Source organism: Centroberyx gerrardi, chromosome 8 (assembly GCF_048128805.1).
Source record: "Centroberyx gerrardi isolate f3 chromosome 8, fCenGer3.hap1.cur.20231027, whole genome shotgun sequence".
Taxonomy (NCBI): Eukaryota; Metazoa; Chordata; class Actinopteri; order Beryciformes; family Berycidae; genus Centroberyx; species Centroberyx gerrardi.
In genome coordinates this window covers 18,650,294-18,669,481 of record NC_136004.1, presented here as the reverse complement: position 1 = coordinate 18,669,481, position 19,188 = coordinate 18,650,294, and the positions used below count along the sequence as shown (strand labels likewise).

At 40.6% G+C, this 19,188-nt stretch overlaps 1 protein-coding gene across 1 annotated transcript; it reads left to right on the top strand.

Moving 5' to 3' along the window:
* The first annotated feature begins 564 nt into the window (after positions 1 to 564).
* ndufs4 (NADH:ubiquinone oxidoreductase subunit S4) lies at positions 565 to 16,958 on the top strand. Its single transcript, XM_071919453.2, has 5 exons — positions 565 to 672; positions 2,849 to 2,927; positions 14,607 to 14,779; positions 15,029 to 15,102; positions 16,763 to 16,958. Exons 1-5 carry the CDS (start codon positions 590 to 592, stop codon positions 16,864 to 16,866), a joined length of 513 nt encoding a protein of 170 aa, XP_071775554.1. The 5' UTR covers positions 565 to 589; the 3' UTR covers positions 16,867 to 16,958.
* The last annotated feature ends 2,230 nt before the right edge of the window (positions 16,959 to 19,188 follow it).

Here is a 19,188-nt window from a genome sequence, read left to right as displayed (position 1 = left end):
TATATGATCTGGGGAAGACCAGTTTAAACCAGTTATCCTATTTTAACTCAATGATACAATTTAAACCAACAGTTGATATGGGAAAGTCCACCAGACTGTTGCGAATCTACTGACTTTTAAGAAAATTTTGGATTATACTCCCTACTCCAGTATCATCAGGATATAAAAACTATAGCTCCCCATACTACAGATCTTTAGTTTAAGGGGAAAATGCACTGAGAAGAGCAAGAAAGAAAGAAAGAAAGAAAGAAAGAAAGAAAGAAAGAAAGAACTTACAGTTGTTTGTATCCTTTATGAAACACAAAAATGATACATAAAAAATATGGCAACTTTTCTTTGAAATATTTCCACATTACATATGTTTCAGGTTTTTTGTTCTGTGCGTTTTTGTCATACGAACTAATCAGCAATAAGGGTAACTAAATGATGGAGCCGACTGGAGATGGTTAGTGTTCAAAATACGTGAGCAACTTATGTAAACTTAAGTGATGACAGTCATAGTGCGATCACTTTGCAAATATAATGCATGCATCGCAACACGTACTTTTTGTGCCTTCGCAGACACCGTACGAAATTGTTGACAATAATCATGGCGTCCTCAATGTCACTTTTAGGCTTGGGGCGTCTGTCTGTGATCAATGCGGCTACTAAAGTCTTCCTGAATCCCACCAGGTAATAACATATTAATTTCTATGATATTTATAATCGTGTGCATTAGTGTGAGTCATTCTATTTGAAATATTTCTCTCGATGTAGACTAAAGGCATGCAAGTAGGCCCTGCCTGGCAGGCCACGAGCTAACTGACGCTAACATGAAGTTATTGTAAGCTAACCAACGTTAAAGCTAATAAAGTAAATATTTCTTATTCAGTGCTGGGCATAAGAAGTGCCTTCAGACACTTGACTGATAGTCCACACATTCTGATGGCTTCAAAGTAACTAGGCTACCAGCTAACGATCATGTTAGTCTGTGTCCTTACAGCATTCAGCTAGCAAGCTAATTAGCTAGGTCTAGTTGTGAAAACAATTTCGCTTTTCCAGCTAAAGTAACTAAATGTTGCTCAGTGCTCGGCATAATATGTACTACAAAGTACCAGTGACAAGGCGCCGAAAAAACCGACTTCACCCGGTGCTAACAAACCACAACTTACATTACTACAACAGCTGCATTAACTGTTAAGGGACTGCTATGATGGCTACTGGCTAACAACTCCATTATATACCATAGGCTCTTAGGTTTTGTGCTCGGATAAAGTGCATTTTTTACACTTTCTAATAACAGACACACCTGTGTACTATGAAATGCCGATGAATTTATGGCGAATAAACATGGGCAGGGGTGGCCAAGTGTTTGTGTTTTAGAATTTGCATTCTTGACAGGCAAATACAACTACTGTGAAAAAGGCATGTGGTCACATAACGAGCAGTCTGGCCGGCCAGCTAGAAACATAGCAGCTGCAATGAAGTTGGCTGTAATGGGGATAAGGGGACTGTATCTGAAAGCAGTTGTCTGCCAGAAAATTTTAAGTAGGCTAAGTGTGAAGGCTGACATGATTTTTTTTATGGAGTATAAAGTGTTTTTGGGTAGGAGCCACAGATCAAATAGTGAACATGAAGGCAAGAACATCATTACTTGTGGTCAGCATACAATGAGTAGTTTAGGTTCTGAGTGAAGTCTGTATTGTAAGAACTGACAGCATTGTAAATACAATGAAAACCTATGAGTTCCAATTGTCACTGTGCATTTCATACCTCTAAAACAGATATTGTTGGCAACATCAGCATTACACTAGTGACTAGTTTATACTAAGCAGTATTTTTAACTGAGTTTTCCAGTGTACAGATTGAGTGGCCTTCCTCTCAGCTTTGATAATCAGTCATTGGCCTCATCATGCACAGAAAGAAGTCAATAAATGACAACAAGTTGTATGATTGTATTGCTTGTCATGTCCATATGCCACTACAATTGTCACATCCATAATGAATTTCATGGCTTTAGCGTCACTTAAAATTGCCCAGATAATCCCATGATGACAGATGTGGTCATTGTTTTACAAAAACCTCAGCAAGAAAGTTACGGATATGGCATTTTGTGGCACTTACCTAGAACTCCTCAAAAGACATTTTACCATTTTTTTTCTCTCCTGTTTATTTACCTGTAAAATTGTAATTCATTGGAAAATCAAAACCTTAGTGGGATTGGTGACAGCAGCCTTTGTATAAAATGGTCTCCCATTGTTTAATATAACATACACCATGTGGTGATTGTTTTATCTCAATAGCCTTACAGTGCCTTGAGGGCCTGGCGGGTACAGAATGTCATATGAACCAAATGTCACACTTTGTCACCGATTTTTTAAATATATTTTTGTTCTCAAATGTTTTAATTGAAAATAAGAGACACACCGTGTGGAATATTCTTGGCACACAATTTAAACCTTTGAAATAGATTTTGAATTGTGGAAATATTGACATTGAGTTTGAGTGTGATATGGACTTGCCCTTCGCTGGCTGAGGCATTATGGCACATTGCTAGTTTGTGACAGGACACTACTGTACAGTCACAAAGAGCCACATAGTCCTCGCCTGACAGTTGGCCACAGCCAACATTAAGCACATCCTGTCATTAGGAGGAGAGTGAGAGCCTGCCAGAAATTCACCAGACAGAACTAATGGGGAGGGGGGGATTCCCCCTGTCTCTTCCTTTTCAGTCCATCCTCTCCCCGCCACCTCCTCCAAGATAGTCAGTTGTTGCTGAATGTAACTTGTTTATGTAATTTACTTGTTTGTTGCTTGTCTGCCTTTGGTGTTGTGCTTTGTGTGTAATGTCTATCCAACTTATTTTCAGGTCTACAAGCACGTCGGCATGGAGGCTGGCAGAAAAACCAGGACAAGACACACAACTTATTACAGTTGATGAGAAATTGGTAAGGATCCCTCCCTATTCAACGTGACACACGGGCTGTTGTCTGTCTGATCTACTGTCATCCAATTAGGCTATGCTTGTATCAGTTTTTGTGGGGATTTTTTTGCTGGACAGTTTGCTGGATAGTTTCTCAACTGTAATTTAGGGGAAACATAATTTTCATCCATGAAAGCAAATCAGCTCATGTGTAAATTAAAAAGTAAACTGTAACATAGGTAGTAGTAGTATCATTTAATATCAGCCTCTGAGGCTGACAAACCATTCTGGAAGGAAGTTAGGAGAGTAGTGAACTGCATCAGCAGTTCAAGAATCAGGCTTCCCTTTTGAATCAGAGCAGCCTTGAAGGCACTATTGACCACTACTTTGCCTGTAAGGAGACTGGAAACATGAATGCACTGCAAATTAGCAATGGAGGTAGCATGCAATAATTTGCCAAATATAATGCACAGTAACAATGTGCATGCTCTCTTTATAATCTGTGTGCATTGTTTAGGCTAAGTGTTGATTGAATTAAATTAAGCAAGCTAGCAGTAGAGACGCAAGGCAGCCAGCAGCTAGCTTGTTAGCTGGTTGGGCTTTAGCTTGGCATCAAAGCATGTTAGCCAAGTGGCAGTGAGAAGAGATTTCAATACCCAAATCATGTAACGTGGTGACACTAAACTGCACACAGCATGCTCATCTTTGCCAGCCTGGCTGGTCTGTGGTTGCTTTATACCAAAGGGATGAGCGAAGCAAAAGATCTAACGTCTTTGACAAATCTTGGAAAAAACATTTTCTCTTAACGGAGCGCTCGCTCACTACTGTTGAGATGCAGGTTTTGTATTCATTGTTCATTGTTAAGGTCTGATTTGTCACTTCCTGTGGATGGAAAAGTGACCGTACCTGAGACTAGAATTTAATTTGGGTGAATTTACAGAATCTCAATTAGGGGGGATGGGACACTCTTCTCTGTTATAGCCCCACTTCATGATTAAGGCAAAGATGGGTATAATTTTACATAACAATCTTGCATAATATAGCTTTAAAACGGGTTAATAAAAAGTTACCCAAGGATAAAAATATAACCGTAGTTTTGGCTGTTGTTTCAAGCCATATCCATAACCTTAACAAATCTTAACTTGCCACTTGGCACACAGCATAGCTCCACATGCACTTGAAGGGCAAGTTTCAGTTAACAATAAATAATCAAAGCTGGCTATTAGGGCAACGGGTGAGTTGACATTGTAGTAAAAATGTCATCTCCATTTATAATGAAGTCATCATTGCTTAAAATTACTTTTTTTATTGTTTGATTTGGTACAGCTGTAATTAGCTTTAGGTTTGGTTAGACACAAGGTCTTTGCCCCCTCTGTTCTTATTAACTGTTAAAGTGCAGCCTAAACACTGATAAGAATGCATTTGAAGTGGCCAAGGTTAGCAATGTCTGTTGATTTTTAGCATAGCATTTGAGTAAACTGTAAAGAAAAGAGAAAGATCCTAAAGTGAATGCCTTGTCATTGAAAGAGAAAGAAGAGATATGGAGAAAGGGAGAGGTGGTGGGGAATGTGGGAGTCTGTTGTGGACTTGTTGGGGGGGTACTGTGTGTGGGCAGCGTCAGCGCGCTTTTGTCCCAGACCAAAGCTGACCATACTGGCAGACAAACCTTTGGCTGGGCGGAGTGTCTGTCTCTGTCCTCACAGTAGGGGCCACTGAGAGGAACAGCAGAGGAGAAAAAAAAGGGCCTCTCAAAAAAAAAAAATGGGGGGGAAAAAGAAAGAAAAGGAGCTCGCATGGAAAAAAAAGATTGTGAGACACCCTGAGACTCACGAAAAAGACAGCGGCCACTTCAGTGTTGTCGGCCACAGAGGTTCCTTTGTGGCATGCTGTCGCTGGCGACGGCGGGAAGTACTCTAATGCTCACCCAGACAGGCCAGAGAGAGAGGCCCTCAGCTGTTTACAGTACAGTGGTCCCCGTCTCACATGGAAGAGGGCAATGAGAGCACTCTCCCTTTTGGGCATTCAGCAAACAGGCTAGTCATTCATCACGTTATCAATAAGTGTGAATTGCTTTCTGGTTAGACCAACCAAATGAGGTCTCGATCCAATAAGAGGTTATGCTGGGTTTGCACGCTGTCTCTCTCGGACGGCCCGAGGAGAAACTGGCCTGCTGCTTGTGGTGCAGTGAAAGTTTCTGATTTTTTTTTTTTTTTACATTAGATGAGGTTACATTTTGGCCCGGACAAATATTAATTTGAAACCATTCCAAATATGGTGTCGATATCTTTGCACGACACTCATTATCTTCTGCTTAGTTCTTGTCTGTCCACATGTAATGGGTTTTTTTATAAGCAGGTAATTCCAGCTTATAAAATGCAAACCTCACTTACGGGAAAACAATGGCTTCTCTTTAATTGTGGGGTTTGTTTTAAGACCTTTTCCATCACCTCAAGAGATGTAGGCTGTGAAGGCTAGACTAGAAACTCCTCCTGGTCAAAATTATGAACTAATCCAGTGAAGAGGATTTTGATTGGGATTTGTTAGCACTTTCACTGTAGACTGTGGACCTGGGCTGTCTTGAATGAAAAACGTCTTTAAAACCTGTCGTTTCTGTGAGCAAAACTTTGAAAGCACTGTCTGAATTTTAGAAATTATGGCAATGAAAGACCTGCGTGATGGAGCCTCAGTGCCCAGAGCTGTTCCCTAGAGTGCCCATGCCGACCCGCTTTTGTTTGTAATTACTGTTTGATTAAGCATGCTGGGCAGCTCCCAGGGTCCGGCTGGCTGGCCACTGATACACAGCTTTACACGGAATGTCTGCGGCCTCCCTCGGTTCGAGGCAGGCCTTTCCAGTTGGACAGGAGAGAGCAGTGCTTGCTTTACTCTCTGGCCCTGTCTAGACACAACCACAAGCCTGTGCTCCTTAGCAGCTGGTTCACTACGCATTGCAAGAACTAAACCTACACTGTCAAGAAGCTATAATGGTGCAGTAATGCAGTATCCTCCACATATGCCCAGTGTCTTAGGAGTAAGGGCCAGAGTCTATCCCTGCCTCAGTCCGTGGCCAAGTACCCTCCCTCTCTCCACATAAAGACAACACCATAATCTTAAAGCGCTTGTGAAGCCTTGTTATAGAGTTCTCTAAAGGCACTAGGGTTTTACAAGACAGAGGAGGACAGTTATGAGAGTGTGGGGAATTGCGGGAGGTGAGGAAGCAGGGGAGAGGAAAAGAGTATTAAAATTGGTAGGCTCGTCTGATGCTTGGCATGTTAAATTTGCTAATCTGTCATTCCATTTCTTGCATGTTTAGAGTGTGTTGTTTGGCAAGTAAGATTACATCTGGACAAAAGATGCAGGATTTGATGATTTCTGTGAGGTAGTTGGGTCTAGAGGCAGGTTGTTGGTTGTTTTGAAAAGCCCTAAATTGAAATCAGATTGACAGATCTAGAGGCAGTCAGTCAGTATTTATCACACACAGATATCAGGAAATTCCCTGTTCAATTCCCTGTCCTTCAAGGGAAGCTGGGTAGCAAAAGATCACCTCATTACTCCGATGTCTAGGACTATTCAATTGGACACGCCAGTTCACTTAGTAACACTTGAGAAGTCAATTTCTCAGAATTAAATGCGTCTTCAGAGTGTCATCAAGCAAAGTACCTTCAGCCACTGCAACTTCAAACAATTATATTTGCTTTCACACTCAGAAACTGTAAGAAAATCCGTCTGTGTAAGGCAATGAAGACGTAGAATCACAATAAAAAGAGCAATGCCAACTATGGGATATTTTTAGCACAAGCAGTTTAAGTCTACAGTACAGGGGTGTAAATTCTCTAAGCCTGTCTAGCCTCAGACACAGAGTGACCTACAGTGGAACAGACCACATTCACCACCCCACCCCCTTCCTCTCCCTCTCATCCTTTTCTCCCACCCTTCCTCCCTCCTTCGCACACAGACAACTTAAGTGTCTGTTTTGTCTGGTTGCCCTCTCATACGGCGCGCTTATGCAAAAAATCTCTCGGCTCAAGTTTGGAGTAGTGGGTCAGAGGATGTTGCTCTTTGAAGAGTGCCAGACAAGAGGCTTTATTATGTATCATCCACTAAAAAGTATTTCATTCATTAACACTCTCTTCCATAGAGACTAAGCCTCTTAAGGACTCCTCAGCCCTGTCAGCGTTGGGTAGTTTTAGGAAGCGTCTAGCTGCTCGGTGTAGTGTTTGCAGTGGGGATAAAACGATTGCTTGCTACTTCTGTTTGCCTCCATATCCATTTATTTATTGGTCCTGTTGCATGATATGGGCTCTTCTTCTCATTTTTCCAAATTAGTTTTAATCCGTTTGGTTACAGTATTTTAATACTGACTTCCTATCGAGTGGAATATGAATGTGTACTCCTTGCAGGCTATTTATTGTAGGTTATTGTAAAAGTAAAACCTATTCCTAACATAATGTGTGGTGCATTTGGATTTCCACAACAAAACTTGTTATATATAGTATCTCAGTGTCTTGAGAAGAAGGCTGTTGCACTCACAACAACACACGCAACATATTGTTGGCCTTATTTTTATGCATTCTACTTCTAAGAGGGCATTTGAACCTGCGTCTTTGGCATACAGCGCACAAATACACAAGTGTTGCTGTCCAGCATATTCATAAATGACCCCCCATCTTCCTCCCTTTCCGATCCTCTTCGGTATGTGTAATGTGAGATTTAAGATGACCCTTAGCGCCAGCTGCTTCTTGTTCTCCAGTGTTGAACCACTCCCACACATGAGCAAGCAACATAATATTTGTTTCTATTAGAGACGCCCCCTATGTCCAATCCGTAATTGGCACGCTCTTTACACTTCAAAGACGTCTGAAGGTGGGAACCGGTGGAGGGTGATGAGTGAGGCCCTTGGTCTGGGTGTGGGCTGGACACCGGGGGGTTAAGGGTGATGTGTTTGGGCTTTCGCCACACGCTGACTCAACATGATTCAGCTCGGCTGACCTTATGACCCCCTCAGGCTGCCGAGCTGCAGTTTTGGCATACGGGTGTTCACGCTACTTTCGGAGCAGAAACGATAGGCTGACCGTACTCTCAACACGCCTGTCAAGGTGTCCAACGTTACCCATCACAACATCCTAGTAGTAGTTATCCTGAAAGCATTTTGTCACAGCCAAACATGCACAGAATGGCATTTTTATTTATTTATGTATTTACTTATTTAAATTATCTGGAGTTTTCTGTGATCACTGTTCTAACGGGCAAATACACTCTTAAACATATGTTACTCCTATGATGCTGGGCACCTCAATTTAGATCACTACAAAGTCTCTAAGCCCTGGGAATAAGAGAGCCAAGAAGACTAATCTGTTTAGACAATGTGGCAGTAACCAGGGCATTCAAGGATTTTTTATAGTATACACAGGTCTGGTTATAAACTATTATTATCAAATATTGCTCATTTGGGAGAAAAAGCTCAGACAAACATGCTATGATTCCACAGTCAGTGTCAATAGAGCAGCTCTAGGTTTTGTCTCTTGATAAAATCACATTAGTCTTAGTTGTCTGGTTTATAGCTTTGGAAGAGGGTTGGTCATGTTCACAAATATTGATTGAGCTGTCCAAGATCATAGCAATAACAGATGTGAATTCCCTTTCAGGGTTTATTTTAACTTTAAAATAATCCTCTATTTCTAAATAGGCACAAAGGGAGTATCAAGTGATTGAGTGAAAAAGACAGGGCTATTCACTTCAATAAGTGAATGAACAGTAATGTGTTTGGAAGACAAGGTCCTTCTACTCGCCTCTTTTCAAGCCCTGGGCTACATTTTGTCAAACCTCATGAGGCCCCAGGTCCCCCAGTATGAACTGCTATTCAAAGCCCCATACAGTTGATATTTTCATTGGAACTGGTCGCTTAAGAAAAACGCAAGTCATTTGCTTTGCGATGCCTGAAGTTCATTTTTAGGGATATCTTCCTATTGGGAAAAACACTTTTTAGGGTAAATTCCACTCACCCACATTCCACAATCTATCGGGCAAGATGTGCCTTTACATCAATACATTACACACCACAAATATCCTTTTAACTTTCTTTCCATTTGGACCAGACCTGCAAATCATATCAAAAATAATATGAAGGCTATATTTTATGTCAGTGAGTGGTTAATAATGGGTCCACTTCAAACAGCAGCTGTATAAACTGTGGGAGATTAACTTCTGGGAAATGGGGACATTCACCTGTGAATCAATCCGAACTGACAAGATGTGCTGAAGGATATGGGAACAGTAATGCTGGAGTTAGTCCAGCACAAAACACATAATAGAGTAAGATTCATTCTTTCATTGTTATCAAAATATTTAAAGTGGATTCTACCAAGTCAAACAAATTTCGCAACAATAAGATGGATGTCAGTATTATTTGTTTTCATGATCCACACCTAAACCTACCTCTTCTAAAACGTGTTAATTGACAAATACGAACAGCACTTCTATAACTGGAGGAATTTGTACCAGGAGGGGCTGGAAAGACGCACATTAATTTGATTGCATTTAATTTTACCATTGTTTTAGGGATGCACCGATCCGATACTTGGCATCGGTATCGGGCCGATATTGGCCTAAAATGCTGGATCGGACATCGGTGGCAGCTAACGTTATAATCCGATCCGATCCAGAGCAATCAGTTCGAGCCCCCGGAGTAATAAACGGGCGTAGTCGCCTGCCGTAAAACATGCCTGAGTTTGCACGTGACGCGACTCGAGTGAGTGAAGAAGTTGGAAAAAGAAAGCGAGCGTGCAGGCAATGTGCTGATGTAAACATGTCAGCGGTTGGGAATTATTTTAGCCACAAAGGGATGCTAGATGGCTATGCCATTACTAGCGTCCCAAAGATCTTTATCCAACTCACTTTACCAAGAACTTCATCTGGCGACGCCTTCCAAACGCCTGCTCCTTAGCTCAAACTTACATCGAGTGTCCTTGGGCTTAGTATCATGTACACGCCACCATAAAGGTTTCAATTAAGTCTTCCGTTTTCACAAAACGAAGCTTTTTGGAGATGGGGGCTAAAGCTAATGCTACCGCGCTGATGACGCTGACGCGACCTGTGCGTGCGTCAGCGTCAGTGACTGTCAACACTGTCAGTGAACGGAGGAACAGGCCGACAGCAGAGAGAGGTGAGATGCTTCTGTTTCTGAAGAAAAACCTGCCTCTTGTCCTTAAGTGATTAAAACTAGACTAGACTTGGCACACACTGGATGTTATGTCCAGAAAAAGCCTATGTGTAGCAGTATTTTTTCTGTCAGTTATTCACACTAAAGAAGAGGAAAAAAAATATAAGCAAAGGCTGTATGGTTGTTTCAATATTGTTTTGTAGCAGTATGCACTGGTCAGTTTATTGCTCTTTTGCACTTTTGTGAGTTTTTTTGCACTGTATCCCTATATTGCAGCAATCTTTTATATATCCTAGGAACTGTCATTCCTGTTTTGGTCAGTTCTTTTGCCCTGCTGCTTTTCTTTTTTTAACAATAAAATTATTGTTCCCATGTTATTTACATGTTGTATGCAGCTGTGTAATTACAGAAGAAAAAAAGGGGTCAATATCGGATCGGTACTCGGTATCGGTTGATACTCAAAATTCTGGTATCGTTATCGGATCAGCAGTAAAAAAACGGTATCGGTGCATCCCTACATTGTTTACATAGAGGCATTTTGCACCCGGGCTTCCCTCAGAGGAAGCCCGGGTGCAAAATATATATATATATTTGTGTTTTGAGCTGTAATTTGAAACCAAAGAGCTGCTACTAAGTACCTTGCACTTTCTTTTTTATACCCCTATCTTCTCTGCTGTTTTGCCCCATTTAGGCGTATTGAGGTTTTTTTTTTTTCTTGTTTACATAGAAATCTCCCATCCCAGGTCTCTGTTGGAGCATTAGGGGTACCAGCTCTCAGCATTCTGGTGGGCCCAGTGGCCCCACAGCGACAAGCCCCCATGCTCTTTATTCGGCGAGGAGCCTGGAGGTGTCAGAAATATCGACACGCTTTCACGTGACGGAGACTTTGCCAGCCTTTTTCCCCCCTCTCTTAAGCCCGGCATTCTGTCTGCCCAGCCAGGTATTGTAGGGCCCTGTGAAGGCCCTGTGAATAGTGTCAAACTTGATAGTTTTCGTTTTGCTTCCTGTACATGGCAGAAGAAAAAGTGCCCACCGTGTGGGTTTTCCTTTTGTGATGGCCCTCTCTAGTCTTCCTGGGAACACACCACATTCCAGCCACAATCATTCTCTTTGTGGATCCAGGCATTGTGGGTGCGTCTGTTGTGCCGATAGCCCTCCTAGCTTTCAGTCTAATGTATGCAAGTATCATAGAAGTCTAGACTCGTATTTTTACAAACAATGCAAGATAATGAGCACAGTATTTCCAATGCTTCGGCAGAGCTTCTGTTTTGACACATCCTCCCTTATTCATGAAGCACCTTTTGTGCTCATCCACGCATAAGGTGTGATTTAAGGTCTGCTACATCTGGACAAATTATTGCATGAGTTTACCATACATGGGCCCCATGTGTCAGTTATGGTTTATGTAACATACATACGCGTAACCGTAGTCTGGCCTGCTAATCCCAAGGGTATAATTTCTAATGCTTGCATCTGTCTGGGAGAGGGATTTTCATGCATCCATCTTTCGGAAGTGTTTGTTGGAGAGACTACAGAACAACTGCTAAGTTTTCCTGTCCAACCACAAACTTGATTTACCTCAGCGCTAAAGTTACTAATAATTGCATTAGTGTTTTTGGCCTGGATTCATCCAAATGTGCTACCATTCAAAGTACTTGCAGCCTCATCAATGATGGTTCTTGTGTTTCTCTCCAAAACTCTGGAAATGTTTGCTCACCACTTGTTTTCAGACTAAAAATCTTGTTTGTTTGTCAATCTTTGTTTGTATTCATTTAAGCAAACCACACATTCTGTAGAAAGTCCTGAAACATTAAACATTTTTTATTGTCTATTGCTGCTTCCAAGATCAAAAAATACCTGGCCTCTCATATTCTTGCTCTCTCACACAGTCTTGTCTGTTGTTGTGTCATGAACCGTCCGCCATTACCCTCTTTGGGTGAAGAGAACGTGTTTTCCTCCTTTCTCTGACAAGGAGGAATTGTTAAGGTTAAGTAGATAGGGCAACCGGAAATAATTACCAAGTACTTGTGAAGTTTTTTTTCCCCTCCTTGTCCTTCTTTTCCTTTCATTTTAACAATCTTTTCAATGTGCAGATCTTGTTCATGATTAAATTCAATCTGGTCTTCCAGGATGGCAAAAGATGTTTCACTGAAGCAAGCTGTATTTTAGCAGTTGGATCCGTAATTTACTAGGCTTAAATATCATTGCAAAGTTCTGTGCCAAAGCAAAGGCGGGCTTTTGTGTGGAGTTCATGCAAAAAGACCCCCTTTCTACAAATCAACTGGCAGATGACAGACAATGATGAAAATTTGATTCTTTGAAGTTGTAATGGCCATTGAAATGTGTAAAATTCTTGTATTGAAAGGGGAGCGCCCTGGAAAGCCCTCAGTCTTGGGTGGCTGCTGCCTGCGTGCTGGGAGGTTCGTCTGTGTTTTGTCGCCGACTTCCCATTGCTTGTTTGCTAATTCCCTGAAGAATTGGACGAGATCCTCTATAGGAGCTTGAAGGGGCTCCAGTTGCCCAGGAATATGCATTTACGCCCAAAGGCCCCTCCTCCTCTTCTCGCGCTGGCCTATTTTCTGAAGGTCTTGAATAAGGTCTTTTCCATAGATTTAGGTTAAGGTGTGTTGTCACCTCAAGTATTTAGCTTTTTATTTTATCCACCTTAATGCAAGAGAGTATAAATAATGTATAAAGAGGGCCACTGTATTTGTTCTTTTTGTGCACTACAAGGCCTTTTGAATGCATCATTAACCTTTTGTACAAAATACTAATATCAATTCTGGTTTCCTGCTATTTTTTAAGCTTGGTATTCATCAGCTAAATTAAAGCTGTACTATGTCATTTTGGGAAGCAAATTTGAACTCAAAAACAAAAATAATGTGAATTCCTAAATTATGTCCTGAGAGGAAAACTAGATCCCTGGAAAAACAATTGGATGTTTACAAAGTAAGCTCAGTTTGCTGATTAGTTCACAGCTTCAAAATTATTTTCAAAAGTGTATTTATTTTACATTATCGTAAGTGTTTTTCAGTTATTTTCACTGACATTAGAAATACGTTGTCAGTTTTTGCAATTTTATTCTAATCATTTTTTTCTTTCTGTTCTAATATTTTTTTTCTTTCCAAAATGACATGGTCCATCTTAAAATTAGGTGTCCAGTTAGAATAGCCAGTCATTAAAAAGCATTAGAAATGCTAAATGCTATTAGAAAGACTATAGACAGCTAGTGATATTGAATTTTTCACATGCCTGTGATCTAGAGATTGGCTTAAGCCTGAATTTTATTTTCCCACCTGCGAGCAATGCTGTGGATGGACCGCCTCAACAAACACGTACATACACACCATGTCCAACCTGCAGAGAGACGTTAACCTAGTTCACTGGCAAAGAAAAAGACGTCAGTCACCAACTCAAATGAAAGTCAAAATGGTCCTGGAAGACCCTTGGCCAGGCTGTCACCACAAACAGGTCAATTAGTTATTTTCTTACACATAACATGCCGGAGAGGGATCTAGCACAGGAACGTAGCATAATTGGGAAGCTTCGGCTGCCTTTGTTCTTTGTTTTGTCTGCACCCCATAACCTTCATTTCAGTTCCATGTTTTGTCGTTTTTAAAGCGGTTGCACTGACTGATTAATTCTCCATCAGTGAGCCGCTTGATATGCGTTGTTCATTCAAAAAGAATTCATTATGCATTATAGCTTCCACCCCAAGTTATTTTTGGAGTTTCTCTTTAATTTTTCCGCTCTGTAAGAAAGAGTGAAAATATAAATACAGTGTTCATATTCATTTATTGATAATTATTTGTCACATTTATTTTATTTTTTATGTAGTCATACTCATGCAAGATCATGGACAAAATGGCACTTTGCAGAGTTGTCTATCTAGTGTAGAAGCATCAGAGGAAGTCAAGCAAAAGCGACCATACTGATTGGATTGTAAGTGTTATGTAGTTTTGCTTCATGTATTGAAGTAACATCCAACAGTTTCACAATGCTGCGAGGAGGTTAGGGTAGGTAATGTTATCTTAGCTGCCTCGTTTGAAAAATGCACTTGGATAATCAAGTCGATCTAAAGATCATGTTTTCAAATTGTGGGCACACGTGATTTATAAGAACAACTGCTACTGAGTATTGCTGTGCATGCTCCTCACGTCTACAGATTACAAGTACCACAGGAATGTTAACAGACCTGAACAAGCTTCAGTAAGACTGTAAACACCCTGAACTGTCATCCATTAATGTTTTTCCTTTTTTCCAGTAATATGTACTACACACAAAACATTTTTATTATTTTGTATTTTTGTATTCTTTATATTCTGACACTAATGTGGGTTTGTTGTTATGCTCATTTCTGAGGTCAAATATGTTTGTAAGACCTTTCTATGAATGAGGCTGTTGGTAGTTAAATAGGTTAAAAATACAGTTTTTTCCACAGCCGCTGACTTTTTTTTTTTCCGATCCCTAGTGTCATCCAGGCTAAAATCTGCCTAAACCTTCTAAACTTTTCTTAAAATCAGTTTGTGCTTCATTTCTGTCTCCTAGGACATCACCTCTGTGACAGGGGTGCCAGAGGAGCACATCAAAACACGGACCGTCCGCATCTTTGTGCCCACCAAAACGGCCATGCAGTCAGGGATCAACAGCACCAAGAAGTGGAAGATGGACTTTGACACCAGAGAGCGCTGGGAGAACCCGCTCATGGGTTGGGCCTCAACGTAAGAACCGTCTCCCTGCCATTTTCTACACACACACCTTTTATACTTTCATATGAAGAGAACAATTAGCTTTCCTAAGTCATGTGATAACTTTAAGCATGGCAATATTGATAGGGAGAAAGGATTGACAGCACTTGTGTCGGTAATTGAATGCTGTTTATTGGATCGGATCGGAAAATGTTCCCTAGTGATAGCTCTAATTTTGTGGGATGTCTGCTGTGTGGCTTAACGGCTCTTTCTGTCTTTCAGGGGTGACCCTTTATCCAACATGGTCCTCACTTTCACCTCCAAGGAGGATGCCATTGCTTTTGCTGAGAAAAACGGTAAAAAAAATAATCATATTACATTTTTATAACAGTTTTCTAAAGTGCCTTCCATGAAAGCAAGACTTAATAGTATAAAACACTGTCAAAATGTTAAAAAAAACCCACTACAATTTAAATAAAAGAAGATCAAATTTACAAGAACAAAATCTCACTAAAACATTAGCTTAAAGCAAGTCTGTAAAAATGTCTAAAATACACACACACCACAGGAGGCTTGTGATGTAATAACATTGTAAGTGGAAGCCAATTTGGTGGCAGTGGCTGCATCAGTGAGTGAATTGGTCAGTACTGTAGTAATTGGATTTGGTCTGGATCAATGTGCGCTTTGATCCCCGTCTAAAATTAGAGGCAGTTACAGCATGTTAGTTAATGCAAAACATCATTAGAGTACTTGACCGTCCTGGATGGCGACTGAAAGCATCCGTTCTCTCGCCCACCAAGCCACGCTCAAACAAAAATATAATTTCAACAGTCACACTTATAAGCATTCGATGATATTTCAAGTTTTATAATAGTATACATTTATTCAGATATGAAAAAATTAAATGTTGGAAACTGCTGTCATGAAAACCGGGATAATGTAACCCTTTAATTGCGGCATAGTGCAGCGTATACTCTACAGTTAAATTGACAAAACTCAGTGACAGTTTGACTGCTGGATATTGATACTACTTTTAAAATACCACTATGGCAAGAAAAATTTGAAACACTGTATGTGAAAATAGCTCTTATAGCACCTTCAGCTTTCTTGTGTAATATTGGATATTTATTCATCATCACTGGCTTTGCTTTTGGTAGTAAGATGAGAAGAAAGGCAAACGAATATGGAAATGAATATATATAGGCAAATGAATATGCAACAATTTTCTTATTTAATGAAAGAGTGGTTCTGGTTGTTGCTCGGTTGCTCTCAGCCTGCCGGTCTCTCCACCAAGAGCAGGATCAGTGGATTAAACGGCTATAGGCAGCCTTGTGAGAGTTTCAGTGGACTTATCATCTTAATAATTAGTGAGGGAATTAGACTTAATAGAATTTTTTTTTCTAGGTGACACAACAATATGCTACATGAATGGGGCTGAAAATATAAGAAACGTTTTTTTGTTGATTTGTAAAATTCGTGGAATAGCACGGTGCGCAAATTGATGTACAGAATAAGCTTTGGGCCATTTAGGTGTTCCCTGCTTTTTTAAACTACATTCAGAGGCGACGCTGTTCCTCTGTGTGACTGACAGGCTACAGACAAACAATAGGTGTGCATGGGCCCAATAACAAATTACACGATTAAACGTTAAAGCAATGTGATGACAGGAATACAAGCCGAATCATAAAGTTCCCTGTTAGTTCATTAAACGTGGTCGGTGCGTCTGCAGCAGCTTCCACACACCAACCTGGTTAGCATGAGGACTCACCATGTCTAACAGCCTAGCAACGTTCAACAGAAAGTACACATAGACCTGGAGAACCGAACCATCTGGGAAACTTTGTTGAAACGAAGCAAAGGAAACGTTTACTGCACCATGAAAGTGATTAGGGCAGTTCTGATTATACACAGCCTGTTGATGTCTACAAAACACCTCATTGTGGTTGGAACGCGTCCAAAGTGAATATACGTGATGTTCTCGCCCCCATCACTTATTGTAATGGTATTTTCCCCCAGGTTGGAGCTACGACATAACAGAGAAGAGAACATCAAAGCCCAGGGTGAAGTCCTACGGAGCAAACTTCTCCTGGGACAAGAGGACCAGGAGGTCCGCTAAGTAAACTGAAGACACCCATCTGTTAGGTTGCTTGACCTCTGTTTGTTCTGCAGCAGACCTGTACATTCTCAACTTGTCAATAAATGGATAAATATATATGTGTGTAAACCAAATCTGTTGGCCTGTGTCATTTTTATGGTTCAAACATTCACCTCATTAATTATTACCTAAGATAGTCCACTTGTTTAATGAAGTGTTTGGTCTCGGAGTAGAGCTGCGCAGCATCAGAATGGAGAACATATTATTACAATTAGAACCAGTTTAAACAAAAGGATAAATATCACTGTAAGCCAAACCCAATAACATTTTTCTTGTGTGACTGTTTGTTTCCATCCTGTTACCTGAAATGCGTTGGTGTCTAAGGAGAGCTGTTCAACAGGAATTTGAATAACAACCAAGCACTTTTTTTTTCCTCCTAAAGGTTAACTCCACCACTCCAACCCCTGGAGCTGCCATGTCATTTATGAGCATTATCGTCATTTAGATTGTGGTTTCTCCAAATGTAACCTTCACCTTTTCAGTCAGACCTGCCACATTAACATGTGATTTTCATTTCTTTACTGATATTTATCTGAAAATTGTAATAAAATGACTTGGAACAATCTATGGTCCACCTCATACAACTATACGAAATAAAACCAGTTAAATGCCATCGGCCATGGTGATCCAGTAAGGTTAACAAGTCTATCCATGTCTCCCCTTTTCTAGTTAAATCCAAGATGGTGAATGAAATAGTAAGACTTGTACTGCAGGATAAGCAGCCTGGTTTTCATATGAGGAGAGTCTGTATGGAGCAGAAACAGATTTCCATTCCTGGTTAAAAACAGAACCCTCTTTTTGTCACTTTACTTTATCTTACTTGTTAATCGAGCCATATTCCACATAAGCTTGTAAATCATGAGCGACGCAAACATTCCTCGCCCCACTGAGATAAAGTGGAGATCTTTGGAGAGAGTAAGCCATAAATTCTTTTAAATGCCCAACTCTTCACACTTGGCAGTGCACTTGTTGCCAGCTCTTGTTTATGGTCTTTTGTGTTCAGTGAACAGCGGTGTTACTCTGCACCGAGCCCCAAACTGCGTGACTGCACTGATATTCACACACCAATCACGGGCGCCTAATTGGTATAGCCCTGCGTTAATTAACGCACTGCGTTGCAAATCCTTCGCAGCCTCGCGCTCGCTATTTATTTAGTTCCGTCACTCGGCACATCAAAAGGGCCGATCTGATATGAGCGTAATGGTCCATCTGAACGCAAGACATGAATGACAGCATGTGTTGCTTTCCCTTTGAAATCCCCGCAGAAAGAAGCAGGGAAAACAACTGTCGCTTGGCACAACTCTGCACCATAAAAGTTGAAAGCATTCCGCCAGTCTTGGCCTATAGGAGGGTAACGTATGAGAAACGAGACGGCGGAGCGTGGTGGCACGGTGCTATTGTTTCAAGTCATCATTACACTACGAAGACCAGTAGTACTGCTGCCTTGACAGCAAAGACACAAGTATCATGTTGTTGTCTGAAATCCTAGCAGGTTACTATCCATCCCAACCATAAACTGTGGGGAAAAAAATATGAGTATGCCAGGATACATGGGAATGTCAACAAGTCATATGTAAACCATACTGACATCAGGACTACCTGCAGATCACTACGCCTTTTCACTAGAATGAATTTGTAATGAATTCAGCACCAGTGTATTGAAAGTGTCCCAACACACTGGAAAGATGCTAACAAGAGAACTAACTAGTTTTCTAAACGGGACTAAAAGGAGTGTGTGTCATCTTTACTGTGATCTGAGTCCATGTTTCTGTTGTCATGCAGCATGTTGATATTATTCCACACAGGACTCATGTGTGCTGAGTAGACCATCAAGGACTTGCAACCTCACAGCACAGTTCCTGCTCATTATTTATTTATTTATTTTTTTTTAGTACTTTCAACTAACAATGCCATAATGTTCTATTATTTTATAGCTTTGATTAACTAAAAATTGGCCCAATCAGCTGGAAAACAGAATAAAAAAAATACCTGCAATGGTCCATGACTGAAGTGATGATGAAATGCACCAATCACTAAAAACATGACGCAAGATTTTGGGTCTCAGTATGGTGTATTCATTCATTCATCCATGCAAACTTTATTGTCCTAAAGGGAAATTTGGCTCCAACACAATAAGAACACGCAATAACAGCATGATTTGTACTTAGTTTAAATTGCATTATAATGTAGGCTAGCATATTCATATTTTTTCCATACAGCATGACACAATATACAATCCAGTTAGTCATTACTGTTAGGATTCTGTATATCATAACAACAAATTGAG